This window comes from Hypanus sabinus, chromosome 23 (assembly GCF_030144855.1).
Source record: "Hypanus sabinus isolate sHypSab1 chromosome 23, sHypSab1.hap1, whole genome shotgun sequence".
Classification (NCBI taxonomy): domain Eukaryota; kingdom Metazoa; phylum Chordata; class Chondrichthyes; order Myliobatiformes; family Dasyatidae; genus Hypanus; species Hypanus sabinus.
The window spans coordinates 25,551,835-25,574,848 of record NC_082728.1 but is presented as its reverse complement, the minus strand read 5'-3'; the positions used below and the strand labels follow the sequence as shown (position 1 = coordinate 25,574,848).

The 23,014-nt window shown below is 40.3% G+C and overlaps 1 protein-coding gene across 4 annotated transcripts in view; it reads right to left on the bottom strand.

Moving 5' to 3' along the window:
- The window catches only part of sdk2b (sidekick cell adhesion molecule 2b), a 943,317-nt gene that overhangs the window by 285,485 nt on the left and 634,818 nt on the right, over positions 1–23,014 (bottom strand). For all 4 annotated transcript variants that reach the window (XM_059948548.1, XM_059948549.1, XM_059948550.1 and 1 more), the window contains exons 13-18: positions 20,663–20,839; positions 20,024–20,160; positions 7,161–7,308; positions 6,706–6,846; positions 5,951–6,132; positions 4,775–4,890 (exon numbers count right to left, since the gene is read on the bottom strand). In XM_059948548.1, coding sequence (XP_059804531.1) covers positions 4,775–4,890; positions 5,951–6,132; positions 6,706–6,846; positions 7,161–7,308; positions 20,024–20,160; positions 20,663–20,839 — 901 coding nt within the window. The remainder of the gene's footprint in view (positions 1–4,774; positions 4,891–5,950; positions 6,133–6,705; positions 6,847–7,160; positions 7,309–20,023; positions 20,161–20,662; positions 20,840–23,014) is intronic.

The window sequence follows — 23,014 nt, the reverse complement described above, 5'->3', positions numbered from 1 at the left end:
ACATAGAAGACAGCAAAATAACAGGTAAATATATGCAAATATACAATTGTAGGCCATATCTTGGGTAATGATGAGTCTGAGTACAGAGAGGAAAATAAGAACCTGGTGGCATGGTGCGAAGACAATAACCTATCCCTCAATGTCAGCAAGGTGAAGGAATTGGCTGTTGACTTCAGGAGTAGTGGCCTGCACAACCCCATCTACATCAGTGGTGCGCAGGAGGAACAGATCAAAAGCTTTAAGTTCCTCGGGGTGAATATCACAAATGACCTGACTTGGTCTAACCAAGCAGAGTCCACTGCCAAGAAGGCCCACCAGCACCTTTACTTCCTGAGCAATCTGAAGAAATTTGGCCTGTCCCCTAAAACCCTCACTAATTTTTATAGGTGCACCGTAGAAAGCATTCTTCTAGGGTGCATCACAACCTGGTATGGAAGTTGTCCTGTCCAAGACAGGAAGAAGCTGCAGAAGATCGTGAACATAGCCCAGCACATCACACAAACCAATCTTCCATCCTTGGACTCACTTTAGACCACATGCTGTCGGAGCAGTGCTGCCAGGATAATCAAGGACAAGACCCACCCAGCCAACAAACTTTTTTTCCCACTTCCCTCTGGGAGAAGGTTCAGGAGCATGAAGATTCATACGGCCAGATTTGGGAATAGCTTCTTTCCAACTGTGATAAGACTGCTAAACGGATCCTGACCCGGGTCTGGACCGTACCTTCCAAATATCTGGACCTGACTTGCACTACCTTACTTTCCCTTTTCTATTTTCTAATGATTTATAATTTAAATTTTTATTATATTTACTTCAATTTGTACTTCAGGGAGCGCGAAGCGGAGAAACAAATATCACTGTGACGATTGTACGCTCTAGTATCGATTGTTTGGTGACAATAAAGTAAAGTATAAAGTATAAATTCCATTTATAGAAAATGTTCTTGCCTGATGCACAAGCAATCACTTCTAAAGAATTCAGAGGTCATTAGAATTAGAAGTTAAGGATCAAATGTGATATTTGGCATAAAACTATTACTGATTAGAACATAGAACATAGAATAGTACAGCACATTACAGGCCCTTTGGCCCACAATGTTGTACCGACCCTCAAACCCTGCCTCCCATATAACCCCCCACCTTAAATTCCTCCATATACCTGCCTAGTAGTCTCTTAAACTTCGCTAGTGTATCTGCCTCCACCACTGACTCAGGCAGTGCATTCCCCGCATCAACCACTCTCTGAGTGAAAAACCTTCCTCTAATATCCCCCGAACTTCCCTCCCCTTACCTTAAAGCCATGTCCTCTTGTACTGAGCAGTGGTGCCCTGGGGAAAAGGCACTGGCTGTCCACTTTGTCTATTCCTCTTAATATCTTGTATACCTCTATCATGTCTCCTCTCATCCTCCTTCTCTCCAAAGAGTAAAGCCCAACCTCCCTTAATCTCTGATCGTAATCCATACTCTCTAAACCAGGCAGCATCCTGGTAAATCTCCTCTGTACCCTTTCCAATGCTTCCACATCCTTCCTATAGTGAGGCGACCAGAACTGGACACAGATCTCCAAGTGTGGCCTAACCAGAGTTTTATAGAGCTGCATCACAACATCACGTCTCTTAAACTCTATCCCTCAACTTATGAAAGCTAACACCCCATAAGCTTTCTTAACTACCCTATCTACCTGTGAGGCAACTTTCAGGGATCTGTGGACATGTACCCCCAGATCCCTCTGCTCCTCCACACTATCAAGTACCCTGCCATTTACTTTGTACTCCGCCTTGGAGTTTGTCCTTCCAAAGTGTACCACCTCACACTTTTCTGGGTTGAACTCCATCTGCCACTTCTCAGCCCACTTCTGCATCTTATCAATATCTCTCTGCAATCTTCGACAATCCTCTACACTATCTACAACACCAGCAACCTTTGCGTCATCTGCAAACTTGCCAACCCACCCTTCTATCCCCACATCCAGGTCGATAATAAAAATCACAAAAAGTAAGAGGTCCCAGAACAGATCCTTGTGGGACACCACTAGTCACAACCTGAACGTACTCCTTCCACCCCGACCCTCTGCCTTCTGCAGGCAAGCCAATTCTGAATCCATCTGGCCAAACTTCCCTGGATCCCATGTCTTCTGACTTTCTGAATAAGCTTACCGTGTGGAATCTTGTCAAATGCCTTACTAAAATCCATGTAGATCACATCCACTGCACTACCCTCATCTATATGCCTGGTCACCTCCTCAAAGAACTCTATCAGGCTTGTTAGGCACGATCTGCCCTTCACAAAGCCATGCTGACTGTCCCTGATCAGACCATGATTCTCTAAATGCCCATAGATCCTATCTCTAAGAATCTTTTCCAACAGCTTTCCCACCACAGACGTAAGGCTCACTGGTCTATAATTACCTGGACTATCCCTACTACCTTTTTTGAACAAGGGGACAACATTCGCCTCCCTCCAATTCTCCGTTACCATTCCCGTGGACAATGAGGACATAAAGATCCTAACCAGAGGTTCAGCAATCTCTTCCCTTGCCTCGTGGAGCAGCCTGGGGAATATTCCGTCAGGCCCCGGGGACTTATCCATCCTAATGTATTTTAACAACTCCAACACTTAAGATGATGAGCTATTATATCAACTCGTTTGGTTTTCTCTTGTTTCACACAATAGTCATTTTTTATTAACTTTGTGACTATTATGTGAAGCAAATGAAAACTGAACCACTTAATATGACGGTTTATTATTTTAGTCAGTAATGTTAATCACAATCTTAGACCGAATTCTACATCTTTCAGTGTTACTCTACATCTGCTTTGTCTAACAAAAACCTATTTGTTCAAGAGTGTCATTTATCCTCGAAGTGAAACAGGAATATCAAATGGTGAAGACTTGTCGTGATGATGGAGCTTATGCCTTTGTTCTCCATAAATTAAACCCAAATTTCAGTAAGAAAGAAGCAAAATGAACTGGAAAGAAGAGCATGTCTGTCCGTGGTAAAGGGTGAGGCAGCCTATCTGTTCCATATATTGAGAAGGTGCAAGGTGCTTAAGCTCCAGGAAATCCAAGGAGAGAAAATACATCACAGAGAAAATTTTAACCTCAGAAGAGCATTAGATTAATTAAACAAATCCATTGTAAAACTTATTTTGCACCTAGTTGGGAGTAGAGCACAGGTTACAGCCCAGCTAGTTCACATGGCTTCTAAACACAAGAAAATCTGCAGATGCTGGAGATCCAAAGCGACATACACAAAATGCTGGAGGAACTCAGCAGGCCAGGCAGTATCTATAAAGAAGAGTGAACAATTGACATTTTGGGCCGAGACCCTTCACGAGTCCTGGTTAAGGATCTTGGCCCAAAACGTCAACTGCTTACACTTTTCCATAAATTACTTATACTCAGTAGCCATACTCATTGCCTGGCTACTGAGCTCCTCCAGCATTTTGTGTGCGTTGCTTCACACTGATTCTATCCTACTTTACATATAATGCTTTGATTTCATATAAGGATTTATAACCAAAGTGGCCACATTTGCAGCAGTCAGCTGAAAAGTACAGTAGGAACAGTGGAATTGCTCTGAATTGTACATTGAGGAGCTGACAGACAAAATTGAGACATTACAACACCAGATTATAATTGTAGGACAACAAACTTAGTTAAACAGCTTCCCTTGAAAATGTGAACGAAAGATATAAGTTTATACATGTAAGACTGACAAAATGTTATTAGTTAATCTTCCACAATGTTCAGGAAGAAGCTCGAGACCGAGCAATATTTGGATTGTAACATTATGTTTAACATATTTTCAGATACAAATCTAGCTTTAAAAAACACCCGTCTGCATGAAATGTCAAAAGGAAAATGTGCAAAATGTTTTCACTCAAGTAGATCGTCTTCCTGAATTGTATTAAGTAGGAGAGCAATATAACTTCACAGAGAGGTTTGAATGAATTCAAACAAATGCAGGATGTCAGTTAGAACATAAAATAATGACTGAATCTATTGCCTGGGCAGTCACTGTCACAGTGGCTAACATTTCTGTCTCATTACGTTCCCAGGCATGGAGCTCGAGTGGAGATGGTCAGATAGGATAGATCAACAGGAGAGCAATTGAATCAGCTGCAACATTTGGCAAAGAGAGATCACTTTTGTCATTTATTGTTTAGTATGTGTGAGCATTTCTCTGGATTTCACAACTACTAATGTTGCGAGATGGATCAAGAAATACTGTACCTTTAAGGCAGGGTTTCTGAACTGGTTTCTATATTTGGGTGCAACTGCCTGTATTTTCCCACAAATGCAGGAGACTATATGAGTTATAGCAAGAAAGAGAACCTAGGCAAACCTTTATTTACAGATGAAGATATTAACTGAATTTACTACAGAGACTTCTCTCTCCCATTTTTTGATCTGCTCTAAAGATCTATGTAGAACAAAAGATGGGCATGGAATAGCCTTATAGGTTTATTCAATTTTAGCTCACTCCTATTACAGTGACACCACTGGCAGCAGCTCCAATATATTATCATTGAGGTGACAATGTTATCACTAGAGGCAGACAATCAACAGAAATGCAATTGGTGAAAAATTTAAATCTTGACGTCACCCCTCAATAAAACATGCAGTAAAGTTCTCTGAGGCCTTTTATATCTGACAGGAAATGCTTGTTATTAAATTCTGAAGGGCTGAAAAGTCAGTGTATAATCTTACACTTAGCAAAACCTAAACAACATTGTTCACATTTGAATAGTTCTTGAGGCAGTTAGAGTTACCTTGTAACCTTGGTTTATTCCATTAATAAACTGAGGACTGGGTGGTGTCCACGTGAATCGAATGGTTGTGGAATTAATGGATTCAGTATGCACATTTCCCGGAGGCACTGTAGGAACTGGAAAGAATCACAGACACCTTTAAAATGTTTGCATGAAAAAAGAGAATAATGGAAATTAAATGTCACTTGAAGACTAATCACCTTCATGTATTTAAGAACATGTACTTTATTAGTCATTTCTGATGTGTGAGTAATCCTGTCACAATCAGTGTGCTTCCAGTGAAATGTTCTTGTACTATATTTGCAGGCTAGACTGTCAAATTGTGCCAAAAATGAAGGGCAGATTGAGTGGTATCAGTATCAGATAATTGGAATGTTCCATTTATTTTGGATTTGCTCTTGGATATTGGAGTTGAGGGTGTGGACTGACATTATCTTGCAGATGTATGCAATGACCTTTCTTCTATGGTGGTTCACACAGTCGATGCAACTATCAAGTTGAATGGGTGGAATGTGTGGTTTCTCAAGTCATCAGTATCCCGATCAGGCTACATTCACACCACAGTTGTTCCTCTCGGTGTAAATTGTCAACAAGGGACTTCCTTGAGACAATGCTCATTGGACTGGGGAAGAAGACTGAATCTGTATCCCCCAGTTTTCATTGCTTTGGCAAGAAATTGGGTGGCACAGTAGTAAAGTGGTTACAGTGCCAGAGACTTGGGTTCAATTCCCAGCGCTGCCTGAGAGGAGTTTGCATACTCTCTATGTGACCATGCGCATTTCCTCCCACTTTCCAAAGAGGTGTGGGTTAGTAGGTTAATTATTCACATGGGTGTAATCGGGCAGTATTGCCTTTTTGGTCTGGAAGGGTCTGTTGCCATGCTGAATCCCGAAATGAATAAAAATAAAACAAAAAGTATCGCAAATCAACTGACAATTGGAATATGAAATTTAGTTTAGGTTACCCTAAATTTGTTAGATTTGCTCCCATTCTGTTTTCTAAGGCTTTTTGTCATTGCATGATTTTCTCCAAGAAGGATAAGAAAACACACCTTTCTGTCTCAGCACACTCAGTATTATGTAGGATTGCCTGCTTGACATGAGAGGTTGGTTCTGCCACGGCTCCAGATGCCTGACCCACGAACTTACCCTCTGCTCATGAGAAGTGAGTACCCACCCCCTTGCAGGGTCCACTCGGTGACTGTTGGGCTGTAGATTCCCAAACCAGCCCCATTATAGGATGCCACAGCAATCTCGTAATTGGTCCAGATGATAAGGTCTTCAAGGAGGAAATTATTAACATCAGAACTGGTGATATTCTTGTACTGATGCTCCACAGGTAATCCTGCTAAGCAGTACCTATAAAAATAAGAGTTCAAAGTAAATTTATTTTCAAAGCCACCATATACTAGCTTGAGATTCATTTATGTAGACATTTACAGAAAAGTAAAGATTAAAGTGATCGTATATTTTATTAAATGTTTGGCTTGGGTACTTTAAAATACTATGTGCATTAGGGAATGCACAAAGAATCCAAAATATTGCTGGTAAAAACCCCCTAAATTTTATTTAAAGAATGTTGAAACTCCTGGGAGTGTTTTGTATTAGCCACATTCTGTTAACTCCAGAATATGTGCTTTAAGGGAATAGAAACTCAAGACGACATATGCAAACACGTGAAAGTTTACCCTACAAGCCAAAGGAATTAAGGAGAGCTTGTGTTGAGCACCAGATTAAAGGAGACATCAAGTAATAATACATTTATAATTCATTTCTTCTATATTGTAAAACAAATGGTATCATCTCTTGTAGTTTTCTGTTTGCTATAGACTTTCTTTTACACTGGTAATAAAAGAGCAAACATATACACAATAACAGAAGATCATTATTATTTGATGAATGCAGAAGCGCGAATATTCTCCTTCGAAGTACCTGATAATGTAACCTTTCAGAGCTCCGTTCTGTTGGTTTTCCGGGGGCGGCTGCCATTGGATCATGATGGATTGATTTGTTCTGCCACTTGCAATGACATTTTGTGGCGGTGCACTTGGTGGTTCTTCAGGTAGTGATAACCTGCAAGAATTTGTACCGTTTGCTTATGAAAAATATAAAGGTCGAGACAAAATCTATTATCAATTTAATCTAAAAATATATTAATATAAAAAATTAATAAATCTCAAATTCAATGTGATGCCTCCAACATGCTGTGCTTACTATTTATGCCTCCATTATAGTTTAAGATAATGGAAACTGCAAAATGGTAGCTGATCAATTGTAACACGCAGGTTGTCTTTGAGATTGCTTTAAAATAATTGCAAAAGTAAAGTTTAAATATAACCAAGTTTAACTTTTAAACTAACTGTACAAAATTGGAGACTAAACCTTACCTCTCTGTCTCTCGACTGTACTGACCCTTTCCAACATCATTCACGGCACAAATACGGAATTGATAGGACCTGGCTGGAATGAGTCCCCTGACAGTCAGTCCCACAGATTCAGGGTTTACGCTCATCAGGTGAACTGTCCAAGGGGAATCTGTAGAGAAAAAATGTCAGCTTCTCTTGAAATGTTTATTTCACTTTAAAGCAATACAATTACATAAATGCCACAACATTCTGAAAAAATTGATAAGATGACATGGTACGATAATTGGACAAGGAGAAAAAGGACTCAAAATCTGCTCAGAGAAAACTTGTTTTCATTATTCTTTTAGAAGTTCCTCTTCCGAGATATTTGTGACATGGAAGGTACATGGAAAGTAGCTTGCTCAAGTAAGAAGATGATACTTTAATAGTAACTTCAATATCATAAATATCTCAGAAGACACCAAAAAGTTTCTGCAGTAGATTATCAGAAAAAGTGATGAAAGATTTAATTGAATATAGGAGGTTAGAAGACTTGATTGCAAAAGGGGTTATAAATAATTTTCAAATTTCTTGGTGTTCACCTGGTGCAGAGTTTCACCTGGTCCCTCAACACCAGCTCCACAGCAAAGAAAGCCCAGCATCGTCTCTACTTTCTGCGAAGGCTGAGGAAAATCCATTTCCCAACACCCCCACCCCCCCCCCCCCCACCATCCTCATCACATTCTACAGGGGTTGTACTGAGAGCATCCTAAGCAGCTGCATCACTGCCTGGTTCGGAAATTGCACCATCTCGGATCACAAGATCCTGCAGTGGATAGTGAGATCAGCTGAGAAGATCATCTGGGTCTCTCTTCCTGCCATCACAGACTTTTACACTACACGCTGCATCCGCAAAGCAAACAGCATTATGAAGGACCCCATGCAACCCTCATACAATCTCTTCTCCCTCCTGTCGTCTGGGAAAAGGCTCCGAAGCATTCGGGCTCTCACGACCAGACTATGTAACAGTTTCTTCCCCCAAGCTATCAGACTCCTCAATACCCAGAGCCTGGACTGACACCTTATTGCCCTATTGTCCTGTTTATTATTTATTGTAATGCCTGCACTGTTTTGTGCACTTTATGCAGTCCTGGGTAGATCTGTAGTCTAGTGCAGTTGTTTTTTTTCTCTCTGTGTTGGTTTTTACATAGTTCAGTCTAGTTTTTGTGTTGTGTCATGTAACACCATGGTCCTGAAAAACGTTGTCTCATTTTTTACTATGTACTGTACATAGCAGTTACGGTCGAAATGACAATAAAAGTGACTTGACTTGACTTGATTTTAATCCAACTGGAATTGCTGATAGTGTTTGTCAGTACACCAGAAATGTTTCAATTATTTTCACAATTCCTAAACAATACTGATAAATGTATTGCATGCGCTTACCCCCAAAACATTCTCTGTGCAAATTACAGCAATGTTACACGAGTGGCATAAAGTCCACTTTGTATCTTGTGGATGAGTAATGAGATAACATTTCTAACAACACTGTATATTACTCAATTTTATTTGCTAATTGGAACTGCAATTAGTCATTCACTATCTTAATTCTTAAGTGGGTGCATGAGGCTGGAGGCTAATGTGTTAAGCAATCCAGTTGTAGACGTGACAGCCCGGAGCTGAAGGCAACACCACTCAAGCAGAGGGGAAATGCATAAAAGATTACAGTAAGAGGAATATAAATTGAGAGAAATTGGGAGTGACAACAACATTAAGAAAAAGGGCTCACAACAACATAAAAGGATGTTGAAACAAGTTGGAGTTTAATTAATGCTCCTTCTGCCCAAAATGTATTGGGGCTTAGATGGAGTCCCTCAGTGCAAGATTAGCCTTTGAAGAAGAGGAAATTCCTTTCATCCTGATAGAAATGAGATTCAAAAAAAGCCTCATTAGTTTTCAATTTGAACTGGAGCTTTGTCTATGCTCATTTAATGATAAACGTTTGGAGGAACAAATAACAAAGCCTAGAAAATATAATGATTTAGAGAAACTTAAAACATGGATAATCTAAATAAGAATACAATTCTAATTTTCTGAATGAAACAACTTTATAAATATTAAGATTCAATAGTCAAAAATCACTGCTCTCCTTACACCATTCCATTTCTACAGATAATTTGACGGTACTGCATGCATCAAGTTTAAAACCATATTGCCAAATGAACACTGTTTCAATAGCATTCCGGGAAGTGAATGCTCGGCTACTGCACTGAGTCTCCTTGCCTTGTTGCATCAGTACTGATTCCAGTAATCATTAGTAAATTGGCATCGACTCTGCTATATACGAGTAAAGCATTACAGACCAGTAACCATGAGCACACCATTCTTCACATCTAGATATTACAGATGCATTGGAAATCAGAATATTCAATACAAATGGAATTTAAAAGCCCTGATGATATCACTAAATTGTGGCTATAATATAGAAAGAATGGAATGCAAAACAAGTCCATAAACATTACCTACATATAATATTTCAAACTTATACCTTTTACCAGACCGCTTTTAATTTCAGATGTCTACCATCCGCACTTCTGAAATTTTTATATAATCAAGCAATTTATGGAAATGTTTTAAAAATCCTGCTGTCATGGTGACATTGTGTAGCAGGTTGGACTAGACTTAAAGAGCATGTGCCTTTCCGTTTGCTATACTATATGAAGGCATTTGTTTATGCTGGAGAGAGTGTAGAGCTGGTAGACCTGGAATTCACCTGGACTGGAAGACTTTAATTATGTGGAGAGATTGGATAGACTGGGCATTGAGAGGGTGGATGGTGAGAATCTTTTTTTGCCATGGTAGGAGTATCAAAAACAAAAGGGAATAGATTCAAGGTGAGAAGTTGTTTTAACAACAAAAGCCTTTTTACACAGAATACGGCTGATATATGGAACATCCTGCCAGAGGAGTCATATACAATGATTCCATATAACAGACATTTAGACAGATAGTTAAATAGCTTACATGTGGATCTAGTACATGCAAATAGCACTTCTGCAGATGAGAAAAATGATTGGTACAGCTTCTGGTCAAGGCAGCACTGAGCTGCAGTCTCCTTCAAGGTTGCTATTCTGTTTTGTAACTCCAAAACATAAAAGTAATCGGAAGAAAAGCAAAGGGAGCCAGGAGATAAGTCACATACTTTATTTTTTAACTTAAGTGAGGCATACATGTATCACGTATGACGCATGCAATGTTTAAATTTATTTATAATATTACTCAAATATTATTAAAATATTAAATACACAACACTCCTCTCTGCTTAGCAATAAACTATAATTATCTAATACAACTACTATATACAGACGTCCACAGCGTTGTAAATTTTAAATTGTGCTATTCAGGCCTAATGATTTAATTGCTGTGGAGGATTTCTTACACTTTCTCAACAAGAGTGATCACTCTGAAAACAATCTCAGGTTCTGACAGTTCTGCATGTCTTTCTTCTCCTTCCTCTATCTTCTTCCAGCTTATGCATCTTGCTCTTGGGAAAGTGCATCTAGTTCACTGGAGTAGTCTCTTACTAATCCTTAAATTGCTCCCTTTACGATCTGATCTTTCCTCACTCTTTCCTCAGCCACAACATCATCTGAGGAATCCTCTGTTTTCGTATCTCAATTGACTGCTTTTTTGTTGGCCTTCCATTTTCCATCTGGACTTTAGTTTTTGCATCTACTCTACAAGCAGATTTTTGTCTCCCACTTGAAGTTCATGCAATAACGGTGCAAGCAGAGCAGAGTCGGGTTCTTTATACTCACAAATGCCAAAAGCTTACAACTTTCCCGAAGTTCCGTAAACTTCTTCCAGCTTAAAACCAAGCTATGTTTCCCAAGTAACTGCCTGATTAACATGTCAGAGGCTTTCTCAACTGTATGAGCTGTTGTCAGTATTCAAACATTGATTTTCTTTCTTTATTCACAACATTATCAAGTGATGGAAAGTCATTAACTGTTTCTCACTGCACCAATTCAATCTGAGCACCTCCTGCACTCCTGTTTTCAATTTAAGTTATCAGGTAGATAGACAGTATTTTCCAGAAATGAACAAAAAGACTTCTGATCTGCCACAATACAGAATCCACAGCAAATATTTACAGACACCATTCTGAAGTAATTCCACAAGTATATACCAAAAATTTATCATATTATCTTGTAATTTGTCTTCAACTGCAATATCTGATCTATAGCTCAGGTGGGATAAGTTACTTTCTAAAAAAAGCTCCAATTCGACTTTATTTATTGTAAGAATGACTTTTTAAGAGTAATAAATAACATTGTGTTTATATCGTCCCCTTTGAAGCTGTATTTTTGGGGAAATAGAATGAAGCAAAAGAGCTGAATAATCCAAATGAAAGGCAGAGGAGTTTTGGAACTGAATGACCCGATTCACCTTCTGATAAATTACTTAAGAAGTGATTGCATGCAGCAAACCCAGGGGTATTAATTTAATATGGTTTCTGAATTCTTTTTAGCATATGCAAAATGCTGGAAGAACTCATCAGGTCAGGCAACATCTATGGAAAGGAATAAACAGTCAACGTTTCACACAGATTCAGTCCCGATGAAGGGTGTCTGCCCAAAACGTTAACTATTTATTCCTTTTCATCAAAGCTGCCTGACCTGCGGATTTCCTTCAGGATTTTGTATGTGTTACTCTGGATTTCCAGCATCTGCAGAATCTCTTGTGCTTTTTGAATTCTTTACATTTTAGCATTTGGGTGATATTTCCTATTCCTCCATTCTCTTGGTAATGTGATTATGAACTGCTGTCTTGTACCATTGGTGTCCTTTGGGATGAAAGTACTTTCAGATGTTAGAAACACAGAAAACCTACAAAGTTGTGCTGAACATGTCCTTACCATAGAAATTAATTTTCTAAGCTCCATGTACCTGTCCAGGAGTCTTTTAAAAGACCCTATCGTATCCACCTCCACCACCGTCGCCAGCAGTGCATTCCATGCACTCACCACTCTCCACATAAAAAACTTACCCCTGACATCTCCTTTGTACCTACTTTCAAGCACCTTAAAACTATGTCCTCTCGTGTTAGCCCAGGGCTGGCCAACCTTTTAAATTCCATGCGTCAATTTTTTCATGCACAAGTTCAGATGTGATTGTTTCATGCACGAGTTCTATATTAACATATTTTTACAAGAATTGAATGGGGGTACAAGAGTTGTATGGCGCAACTGAACTCATGAGTGAAAAAAGTTGACTCATGGCCACCCCTGCACGAGCCATTTCAGTCCTGGAAAAAATCTCTGACTATCCACACGATCAATGCCTCTCATCATCTTATACTCCTCTATCAAGTCACCGCTCATCCTCCGTCACTCCAAGGAAAAAAGGCTATGTTCACTCAACCTATTCTCATAAGGCATGCTCCCCAATCCAGGCAACATCCTTGTAAATCTCCTCTGCACCCTTTCTATGGTTTCCACATCCTTCCTGTAGTGTGGCAACCAGACCTGAGCACAGTACTCCAAGTGGGATCTGACCAGCTGCAACATTACCTCTCGGCTCCTAAACTCAATTCCACGATTGATGAAGGCCAATGCAATAACCGGAAATGTTGTTGGACAAAGAGTTCTAGGATCTAGACCCAACAATGAAGAAGGGGCAACTGTGTACTTCCATTTTAAAAGGTTAGAGGGGAACCTATAGGTAGTAGCATTCCCATGCCCCTGCTGCCCTCCTTGGCAGTAATAATCAGTTTTGGGACCAGCTGTTAGAGCAGAATGAGCAAATAAATAAAATATAATTTGGAGGTAGAGTGGCGACACTGTGCAGATGATAGTAGGGATGAACATTCAGGATAGTGGATGGAGAACCAGTCAAGTGGCTGTTTTCTCCTGGATGTGATGGAACACTTTGAATATTCTAGGAATTGTACTCATTTTGGCAGGTGGAGAGCATTCCATCATGGTCCTGCAGTAGAAGGCCTGATTAGTGGCCTTTTAATATGAAGCATTAACTACATTTCTCTTTACACCAATGCTGCCTGACCTGTTGACTGTATTTTCTATTTCTATTTTAGATTCCTTCCCTGTTCTGAAAAGCCAATATCTAATTTTGAAACCGTTACTGAAACATTAACTCTATATGTACCCTGTCAAGCCCCAGGGAACTAGCCCCAATCTGTTTAAACACTTCTCAATGGACTGACATGTCATTCAGAAACCAGGTTGATGAACCTATGCTGCACTTTACCACAGCAAAATCTATCCACAGTTGAAAAGAGACCCGATGGAAGATTATGGGAGGCATAATCTTTATTGGTCGACAGCCAATATCTTTCTCTCAGGGTCAAAATGCCCAATACTAGAGGGCGTGCATTCAATTTAAGGCTCTTAAACAGACACATGAGTATGCAGGGATATAGATGCTGTGTAGGCAGAAGGAACTAGATTATTTAGCCATTTAATTACTAGTTGAATTTGCTTAGTGTGCTGTAGGGCTTGCTCCTATGCTATGTTCTATGTTTTGTGTTGATAGGGAGACCAAACTGTCTGAACACTAGGGCTATACAGAATAGGACCTGGACCTCGCCACCTCGATTCGGCCTGTACCTGACCTTTCTGATTCAGCCCAGCGCTTAAATTGTCATCCAAACTTTGGGCTCTGTCGCTTTAGTACACAATGGGGCCTGGACCCCACCACCGTGATTCAGCCTGAACCCAGGCTTTCTGATTTGGCCTGGTGTTTAAACTGATCGAACATCCGGATTTCCTCGCATTTGGCGATGAGCCTGCTGCCTCGCCTTGCCTCAGTTCTGCTGCACTGCATTGCCTGCAAGTCTAAAGGGAAATTGCATGTTTGTGATGACAGTTTACCAGAAAAAGAATGATTAATCTGTTATCTGGTCGTCTGGGCCCAGTGTTAGACTGACCTGGTTAGACTGGTTTGATCCAGTCTGAGTTGGAAATAACAAAAGGAATTAGCCAAGGCACAAGGCTAGAAGGGAGAGCCATAAAGCAATACTGCTTGTAGCCTTGGGCCAGATCCAATGAGAAATTGACACAGGCCAGTCAGATGTCCTTGAGCTGACTAAATTGAAACAGCATAGACTGATCTGAAAAGGAAAATAATAAGAATGGAGGATTTCTGGAGCACAGGCAGTGGAGGCCAACCATCACAGAAGTGGATGGCCACATGTTGGAAATGTGGAGATTATATTGGGAATCAAGAAGAACATCTAGTCAGCATGGACTCCTTTTCCTGGGTATTACCTTTTCTCTTCTTTGACTGTTCATGGAGGATCAGGGAAACCTAGTGGGTGTGCACACAGTTATCCAGTTGTGTAAATTCACATGGTTGTGCACTGCACCAGTAAAGGTACCTGTTAGTAAATAGAGATTCTCTCTGATTATTTATTATTGGGGATAATCCTTGTAACAAACAGTTATTTCAAAATTGAATGGCCAACATGCCTATTTCAGAGGGCAATTAAGAGTCAAGCTTAGGACAGACAGAGTAGGCAGGGCAGCTTTCCTCTGAAGAATATCAATGAGGCGAATCAGCTTTCATAAATCACCAGGATTAAATCTACTTTTGTTTTAAAGTTCCACATTGTTTATGATTCCACCGTTGCTATGTCAGTACTTGGAGAGGCAACTCGAGAGTGATAGTTCAGGGCTCTCCCTGGGCTTCTGGTCCGGTAACTTAAAACATCGTACACAATGTGCTGAATTAAATTCTGAAGTACTTTTGGGAATCTGTTTGTGCTTCTATGGAAAGAATAAATGGACGGCTTCAATTAAACCAAACCATTTTTCAACCAGACAATTTGCAAAAGAATCAATGTATTTGTCTGCATACTGCTTCAAAAACTTTGAATTTAATAACATCTAACAAGCCTCAAGAGACTGGCCAAACGCATACTCAATGACTCAACAGAAGCAAATTAGTTGAGTATTTTATGCCTCTACTAGAGATTTCAAGATTCAAGATTCAAGACTGTTGAATGTCATATCATTTCATGTACACAAGTGTAAGGAGAACAAAATAACTGTTCTGGATCCGACGCAACAAGAGAAAAAACACAAAAGGTAAAGAACACAACGATAATAATAATAAACCCACAATAAAATATAAATTAGTTAGGTAGCTTTTACACATAGATTGATTGTATGTCCATATGCTAGGCTGTAGATAAGGTGAATGACGGGAAATAACAAAGTAGTGACGGAGTTCGTGGGTGAGGTGTTGACCAGCCTTACCACATTGGGAAAGTAACTGTTTTGAGTCCAGTGGTCCTGGTGTGGACACTACATAGCCTCCTCCCTCTTGGGAGTGGCACAAACAGTCCATGAGCAGGGTGTGTGGGATCCTTCATGATGTTTCTGGCCCTTTTCTGTATATACAGTACTGTGCAAAAGTCTTAGGCACATACTGCATATATAGCTAGGGTGCCTAAGAATTTTGCACAGTACTTAATTTGTCAACGGTGTCAGAGAAGGAGAGCCAGGGGCAGGGAGTGGCGGGGGTGCAGACACACCCAGCCGAGTCACCAGGCAGTCATTTGATTGTAAACAATCAGTTTATTCAGCATTACAGAATGTCTTCTTAGTGCTTCCTGCTTTCACCCCTCTCTCTTCCCCTCTCCCTGCCCACTTCCCACTCTCAGTATACAACAGACACCCAGAATCAGGTTTATCATCGCTCACATCTGTCATGAAATTTGATTTTTTTTTGCGGTAGCAGTACATTGTAATATATAAAATTACTACAGTACTGTGCAAAAGTGCAAGGCTCCCTATCTATATCTTAGTGGCTAAGACTTTAGTACAGTATTGTATGTCCTTGATAGGCTGGTGCCAGGGATGTGTTGGGCAGTTTTAACTATCTGTTTAGAAAGAGCATTCCTGTCTGCTGAAGTGCAGTTTCTATACAAGGCAGTGATGCATCTTGGATACTTTCTACTGCACATCTCTAGAATGATGTGAGTATGTACAAAGTCCAGCTCTCTTCAGCCTCCTCAGAAAGTAGAGAAATGTATGGCTTTCCCAAGGCAAAATTCGTATCAGCAGAACTCAACAGGTCTCTTTCAAAGATGGTCCCTAGGGAACAAGAATGACTTGTTTTCACTCCCATTTTGTGAGTTATGAGCTGGCTTGTGAGACCAACATGGAAACCACAGACTCCCCCCACAATTGAGGAAGGAGATGGTGGACAGAGTGGATGGGTTAGTAGCTTGTTAGGTAATGTGCTCCATCCACCACTTATAAAGAGCTTCTGAATGCTTCTGTTGCATAGTCTCAGGGTTTTTAATACCATCCAAAATATTCCTCGTCTATTTTGAGTGGTCATGGGCCCGAGCTTCCTCAGAGTGATTGAGGATGTTGCATTTCTGCTAGGATTCTTTGAACACAATTTTGAACCTTCTATATTGGGCAAGTGTTCCCAACCCTTTTTTAATGCCAAAGACCAATGCCATTAAGCAAGGGGTCCGTGGACACCAGACTGGGATAGGCAGACATTGATGAAATTCACCTCTGCTAGCACAGCCTTTGTTTGAAAGAGGGAAGTGGTATTTGAAGATTAAGACAGGCCTGGCAGAAGACTTATGGTCCTAGTGGGCAGCAGAAATCCTGCCATCTTGTATGCTTCTGAGATCTGAAGCTAGCCACATCAGGCATCTCAAGGCACTGGAAAAATACCAACAATACTGCTTCAGCAAAACGCTCCAAATGAACTAATGTCAGCTTCCTTTTCTAGGTCAGCATCGCCAGCTCTGAAGCACTGATTATTTTCAGTCAGTTACATTGGACAGGTCACATTTCTCACACGCACGGCACTCATTTTAAGCTACATTGTGGGGGAAGATTACCAAGTGGATGGTAAAAACAAATACCTTGTAATCAGATGTTACATTGAGCAAGGTAGAATCATAATTAACCAGATTAATAGCTGGCGAGAATAGATAAAAAAAACTATTTAAATATGCTTGTGACTAAGAATTGTTAATTACATTGGAAGTTCTCACATGATGAACTTAATAAAATTAGATTTTATAGAAATGAGTGAAGGGACTAAAAATTAACATTAATTTTCAGTTTTTACAAGAGAAACACTTATTGATAATAGGTTTGTGATAACAGATTTCAACATCATATCCCTTGGCATTACAACCTCACTTAATATGCTAAGAATGATGCAGAAATTTAATCAGGGTGCTGTAGAATTTACCTATTCCAAATTAGTTTCAGGTGACAAGAGACAATTAAGTTTATAGCTGCCCTCTGATAAAGATTGACACATCACATGCAATCTGTGGCATGGATAGATGATCACTGATATACTTCTCCGATTATTCACTGGGTGTTCCTTTTCACTCATTGTAATTACAACTTTGCTGCTACAATTACCTTCAATAATAAATGGCACTGGTCACGTGAGGCTGAGATCTCAATGCTTCTGTATTTAGCTTGCATATTTAGAGGAGTGAAAACTACAAACATCACCAATGCCCAGCAGTTCCACATGGAAGGTTGGTTAAGAAGGTTCAGTCGTTAGGTATTAATGCTGGAGTAATAAAATGGATTCAACAGTGGCTAGATGGGAGATGCCAGAGAGTAGTGGTGGATAATTGTTTATCGGGATGGATGCCGGTGACTAGTGGGGTGCCTCAGGGATCTGTTTTGGGCCCAATGTTGTTTGTAATATACATAAATGATCTGGATGATGGGGTGGTAAATTGGATTAGTAAGTATGCCGATGATACTAAGGTAGGAGGTGTTGTGGATAATGAGGTGGATTTTCAAAGCTTGCAAGGAGATTTATGCCGGTTAGAAGAATGGGCTGAACGTTGGCAGATGGAGTTTAATGCTGAGAAGTGTGAGGTTCTACATTTTGGCAGGAATAATCCAAATAGAACATACAGAGTAAATGGTAGGGCATTGAGGAATGCAGAGGAACAGAGAGATCTAGGAATAACTGTGCATAGTTCCCTGAAGGTGGAGTCTCATGTAGATAGGGTGGTGAAGAGGGCTTTTGGAACGCTGGCCTTTATAAATCAAAGCATTGAGTACAGAAGTTGGGATGTAATGCTAAAGTTGTACAAGGCATTGGTAAGGCCAAATTTGGAATATTGTGTGCAGTTCTGGTCACCGAATTATAGGAAAGATATCAATAAATTAGAGAGAGTGCAGAGACGATTTACTAGGATGTTACCTGGGTTTCAGCAATTAAGTTACAGAGAAAGGTTGAACAAGTTAGGTCTCTATTCATTGGAGCGTAGAAGGTTGAGGGGGGATTTGATCGAGGTATTTAAAATTTTGAGAGGGATAGATAGAGTTGACGTGAACAGGCTGTTTCCATTGAGAGTAGGGGAGATTCAAACTAGAGGACATGATTTGAGAGTTAGGGGGCAGAAGTTTAAGGGAAACACGAGGGGGTATTTCTTTACTCAAAGAGTGATAGCTGTGTGGAATGAGCTTCCTGTAGAAGTAGTAGAGGCCAGTTCAGTTGTGTCATTTAAGGTAAAATTGGATAGGTATATGGACAGGAAAGGAGTGGAGGGTTATGGGCTGAGTGCGGGTAGGTGGGACTAGGTGAGATTAAGGGTTCGGCACGGACTAGGAGGGCCAAGATGGCCAGTTTCCGTGCTGTGATTGTTATATGGTTATATGGTTATTTTATGGCTTCTATAATGCAGACAGTCCCAGCCACGATTCTGCACCTCAATGAGCAGTAATTTAGAACACCCTGGCTGTTCCCTCATCTCCCATCAAGTCGCAGTTGAACCACCATTATTTCATTAGTTGCCGTTCAAATGCATTTCCCCACAATAGATATCTAAAAATGGGAGTATTGCTGAGAACTAATTTAGAACATATTTATATCCCGAGGTGTGATCCTATTTATTTTTTCAACTGTGTGGCTTCCTGGAATTTTACTCTTAGAAATTCTGTGATTTTTGGCACAGACCTAAGGGCTAGAGAGCCTGTTCGAGTGCTGTACTGTTCTTAGTCATTTACATTGATTTGCAGAGTCATAGAGCACAGAAACTGGTCCATGCCGGCTAAGGTTCCAAACACAGCTGGACCCACTTGCCCAAGTTTGGCCTATATCCCACAAAAACCTCCTGTCCAAGTACCTTTTAAATTGCTACTACTGTCGGCCCTCCGTATCTGCGGATTCAACCAACCGTGGATTGAAAATATTCGGAAAAAAATTCCAGAAAGTTCCAAAAAGCTAAGATTGAATTTGCCACGCGCCGAATCCACGCTAATGAAGTGATGCGCAGGCATACCCTGCTGTAGCCTCCCGCCATTTTGCAGATCCTCAGTCTCTCTCCAGCACTCGTTATTTGAGCATTGTTCGCCTTGTATCTCAGTCGTTCGCTACTTGTGTTGTGAGCGAGAGGAAGGAGTTTAAGAGTTTAAGAGAGTAAGGGATGGCTGGCTAGCTATGTAAAGCACTACAGCCCCAGGAACATAAAGATCACGGGAGAATTGGCATCGGCTGATGCCGAGGCAGCATCAGTGTTCCCAGAAGAGCTATGATGGTTGCGTCTGTACTGAACATGTACAGACGTTTTTTTTCTTGTCATTATTCCCTAAACAATACAGTATAACAACTATTTACATTGTATTAGATTATAAGTAATCTAGAGATGATTTAAAGTATGCAGGAGGATGTATGTAGGTTATATACAAATAATATTATATTTTATATAAGGAACTTGAGCATCTGCGGATTTTGGTATCCACGGGGTTCCTGGAACCAATCTCCTGCGGATACAGAGGGCGGACTGTATTTTTATTTTCATTTTTTTTCAAAAGGTTCGCAATGCATTACAATGAAAATGGTGTTAAAAAAATCTGTTGCTGTTAGGGAACTCACTGTTCTCAGACACTTCCAAAATGTAGTGAAGCAGGGGACTATTCCCATCAAAAGCTTTTGCCCAAGTCAACGAAATGGCTCTCTTTTCACTTGTGCTCAAATGAGCAGCCAGGTTTTCTGGGGCATGGGGCAGCTGCCTGTGGGACGAAAGGAAAACAAGGAAAAGATAAAGAATCAAACTGCAACTTGCATATTAGTTCATCCCTCCAGATTGACTGATATCTCTGTGCCTTACCATGCACAACAGCATTAAAATTCAAGTGAAACATATTCTGAAACATTTATCCTAATGACAGCAATTAATAATTCTGATTGCAGCTGACTCTTGTGCACTGATACTTAATATAAATCTGTGTTCATGATTAATCACTAAACTGCATGAAAGCATCCTTACAGTATGAGGTCTTTGCATGATAAGTGGTGGGAGTTTCAGTCCATTCCTTTGCTTTATCTAGTCCAATGTAATCGATATACTAAGAATTTTCTCAAGCACTGAAATGCATTGATGCCTTTTCATACTCTGACAGATTTGTGCTGTGGAGTTATCCCAGATTACTTGTTTTGTTTTCGATGGAAATATTGTCGACCACGAGCAGAATTCATGCATTTTCAAACTGTTTCAACCCACTCCTCACTTACCTGACTCTGACTTGAGCACTGCGAGAATCATTCCCTCCTACAGACAGCACTTTACAGGTGTATAAGCCAATGTCGCCTGACCAGGTCTGAGAGATGTATAATGTTCCGACTTCATCAATTCGCATACGTGGGATGGCATCCACGTCAATCGCAGCCCCGTTCTTCTGCCACACGTGTCTGCATCAAAAACCGGAGGATGTCACAACTCTGAACATCATTGGCTTGACACCATGAAGAGATTGTAGTGAAGAAAAAAAATAATACACTTGCATATTTTTCCCCATTTTTATTCATTGATTTCCAATAGTAATCATCAAGAGGTGAACAGGCTGGTCTTGATGACCCTTCTTGAAGCTAGTTATTTCTACACTCAAGTTCAGATAACTTTGAAAGCCAGTGTTCTAATGGAGTGTGTGGTTCCAGATGAATCATGAAATAAGAGACCCAGTCAATTGGGTCACGTTCAAATTCTGAGAGAGAACAAATTACTGGAGGAACTCAGTGGGCTATCATTGAAGGAAGAGGAATGGTCGACATTTTGGATCGAGACCCTGCTTCGGGGCTTCAGATATACCCTCTGCAGTTTCTTGTTTCTCAAATGCTGAGACAAACCTTTTTGAGATGCTGAGGGCAACTTTGCAGGTTTGTTTGGGAATAGGGGGCCTAATCAGTCATTAGCTCTATTAAAGTCATATTAACTGAATAGCACAAACTGTTAGTTAACCAAATGACGAATTAGAGTTTTGTTTTGTATTATGCTGTAAATGCAACATGTTCCATGTTTTTTCATGGATCCTGGTAGTGTAGCCTGTTATGTTACCTGGCAATTCACAGTTTCTACATAAATGCTTTGAGTGCCCCTCTTTTTAAGACACCTTTTAACCCAAGCCACAACTATTCTTGTTGTTTAGTGAATGAAGTATCTGACAAGCTTGAGTGATTTATTTATGAACTTAGTGGTAGAAACAGAGAAACCTTTGTCGCTATCACCTACCACTGTGCCGTCTCTACCGGCAGCTACACCGATCAAACCCTAAGTCACAAATATTTTTCTTGTGACCCTACATAATCACTCAGAATACAGGTACTATAGCCGCTCTGACTTGCTGGAAGCTCTTTAGTGTCAGCCTAGGACAGGGGTCGGCAACCCGCGGCTCCGGAGCCGCATGCGGCTGTTTCATCTCTGTGCTGCGGCTCCCCGTGGTTTGTTAGTTTTTGAAATGTAATTCGACATTTAAAGATTATGGTGATCTTGTACAATCTAAATAAAACATTGTGGCGACCCCATTTCCTGGCACATCTGAACCGGCTCACCATTAGCCACTGTTCCGGCTAAGGGAGATAGCCTACGGGGGTTTGTGAGTACGTGTCTTTTGGAGCATCCGCGCCCACGGGGGGCGGGTTGAGGGAGGCTTTAAAGCAGGGCTGTTTAGTTCGAATAAAGTTATCTTTGACTGCAGTGTCGTTATTTTAGCGCTGCGTGTAGCACACCGCTACAACGTGTTTTTTATCGCTATTAATATACGTCACCACTGCCAATGCCTGACACCCACCAGTGCGCGATTTCTTTTAATTTTTCGATCCAAGGTAGGCTAACTATGGAGTAACCTTCAACCCAACGTCTTTTTTTTGGAGTTCAAAATGTTTTTGTTGCATGCAGAAATGTAATTTCATTTTCTCTGCAGTTCATCAATTTCATAAATGCAACACATTATAGTTTGTTTATACATAGCATAAAGGCAAAAAAAAACCGTTGTATGCAGTGTTATTTCATTTTAAATGTCAAACGAGTTTTGTGGCTCCCAGTGTTTTCTTTTCTGTGGGAAATGGGTCCATATGGTTCTTTCAGTGGTAAGGGTTGCCGACCCCTGGCCTAGGATTTAAATTTCCTGCACTAAGGGTTTTTCCCTTCTGTTTTTCCAGAAAAACTCGCTATCAACTGTTGTGTATTTAACACTTCAATAATATTTTCGTTATCTTGTATATATACTGGTTGATTAAGCATTCTTGTTCATTTAAATAATTAATTACAGGTTGTATGTAAAAATAAGTTAATTGCACACATCATCTTGCTACCACTTGATACATGCTCGCCTCGCTTAATGTAAAATCGGTTACACCCGCATTTTGGACTCCTGTCTTCCTTAGAATTAATTTAATGTTTTGAAGTTACAAAACAAAACATCAACCTCTGTCCCAATACAAAAGAGGTTATTGTTCTGAAGTTTCCAACAACACTGGGCACATAAATTGGAAAGGAAACCGAATTCTTAACTGCATAATCAATTGCTACATCCTTCATCCCACGACTGTGTCATTTATCAACTGCATTAAGAAGGCAGAGAGTGTCGC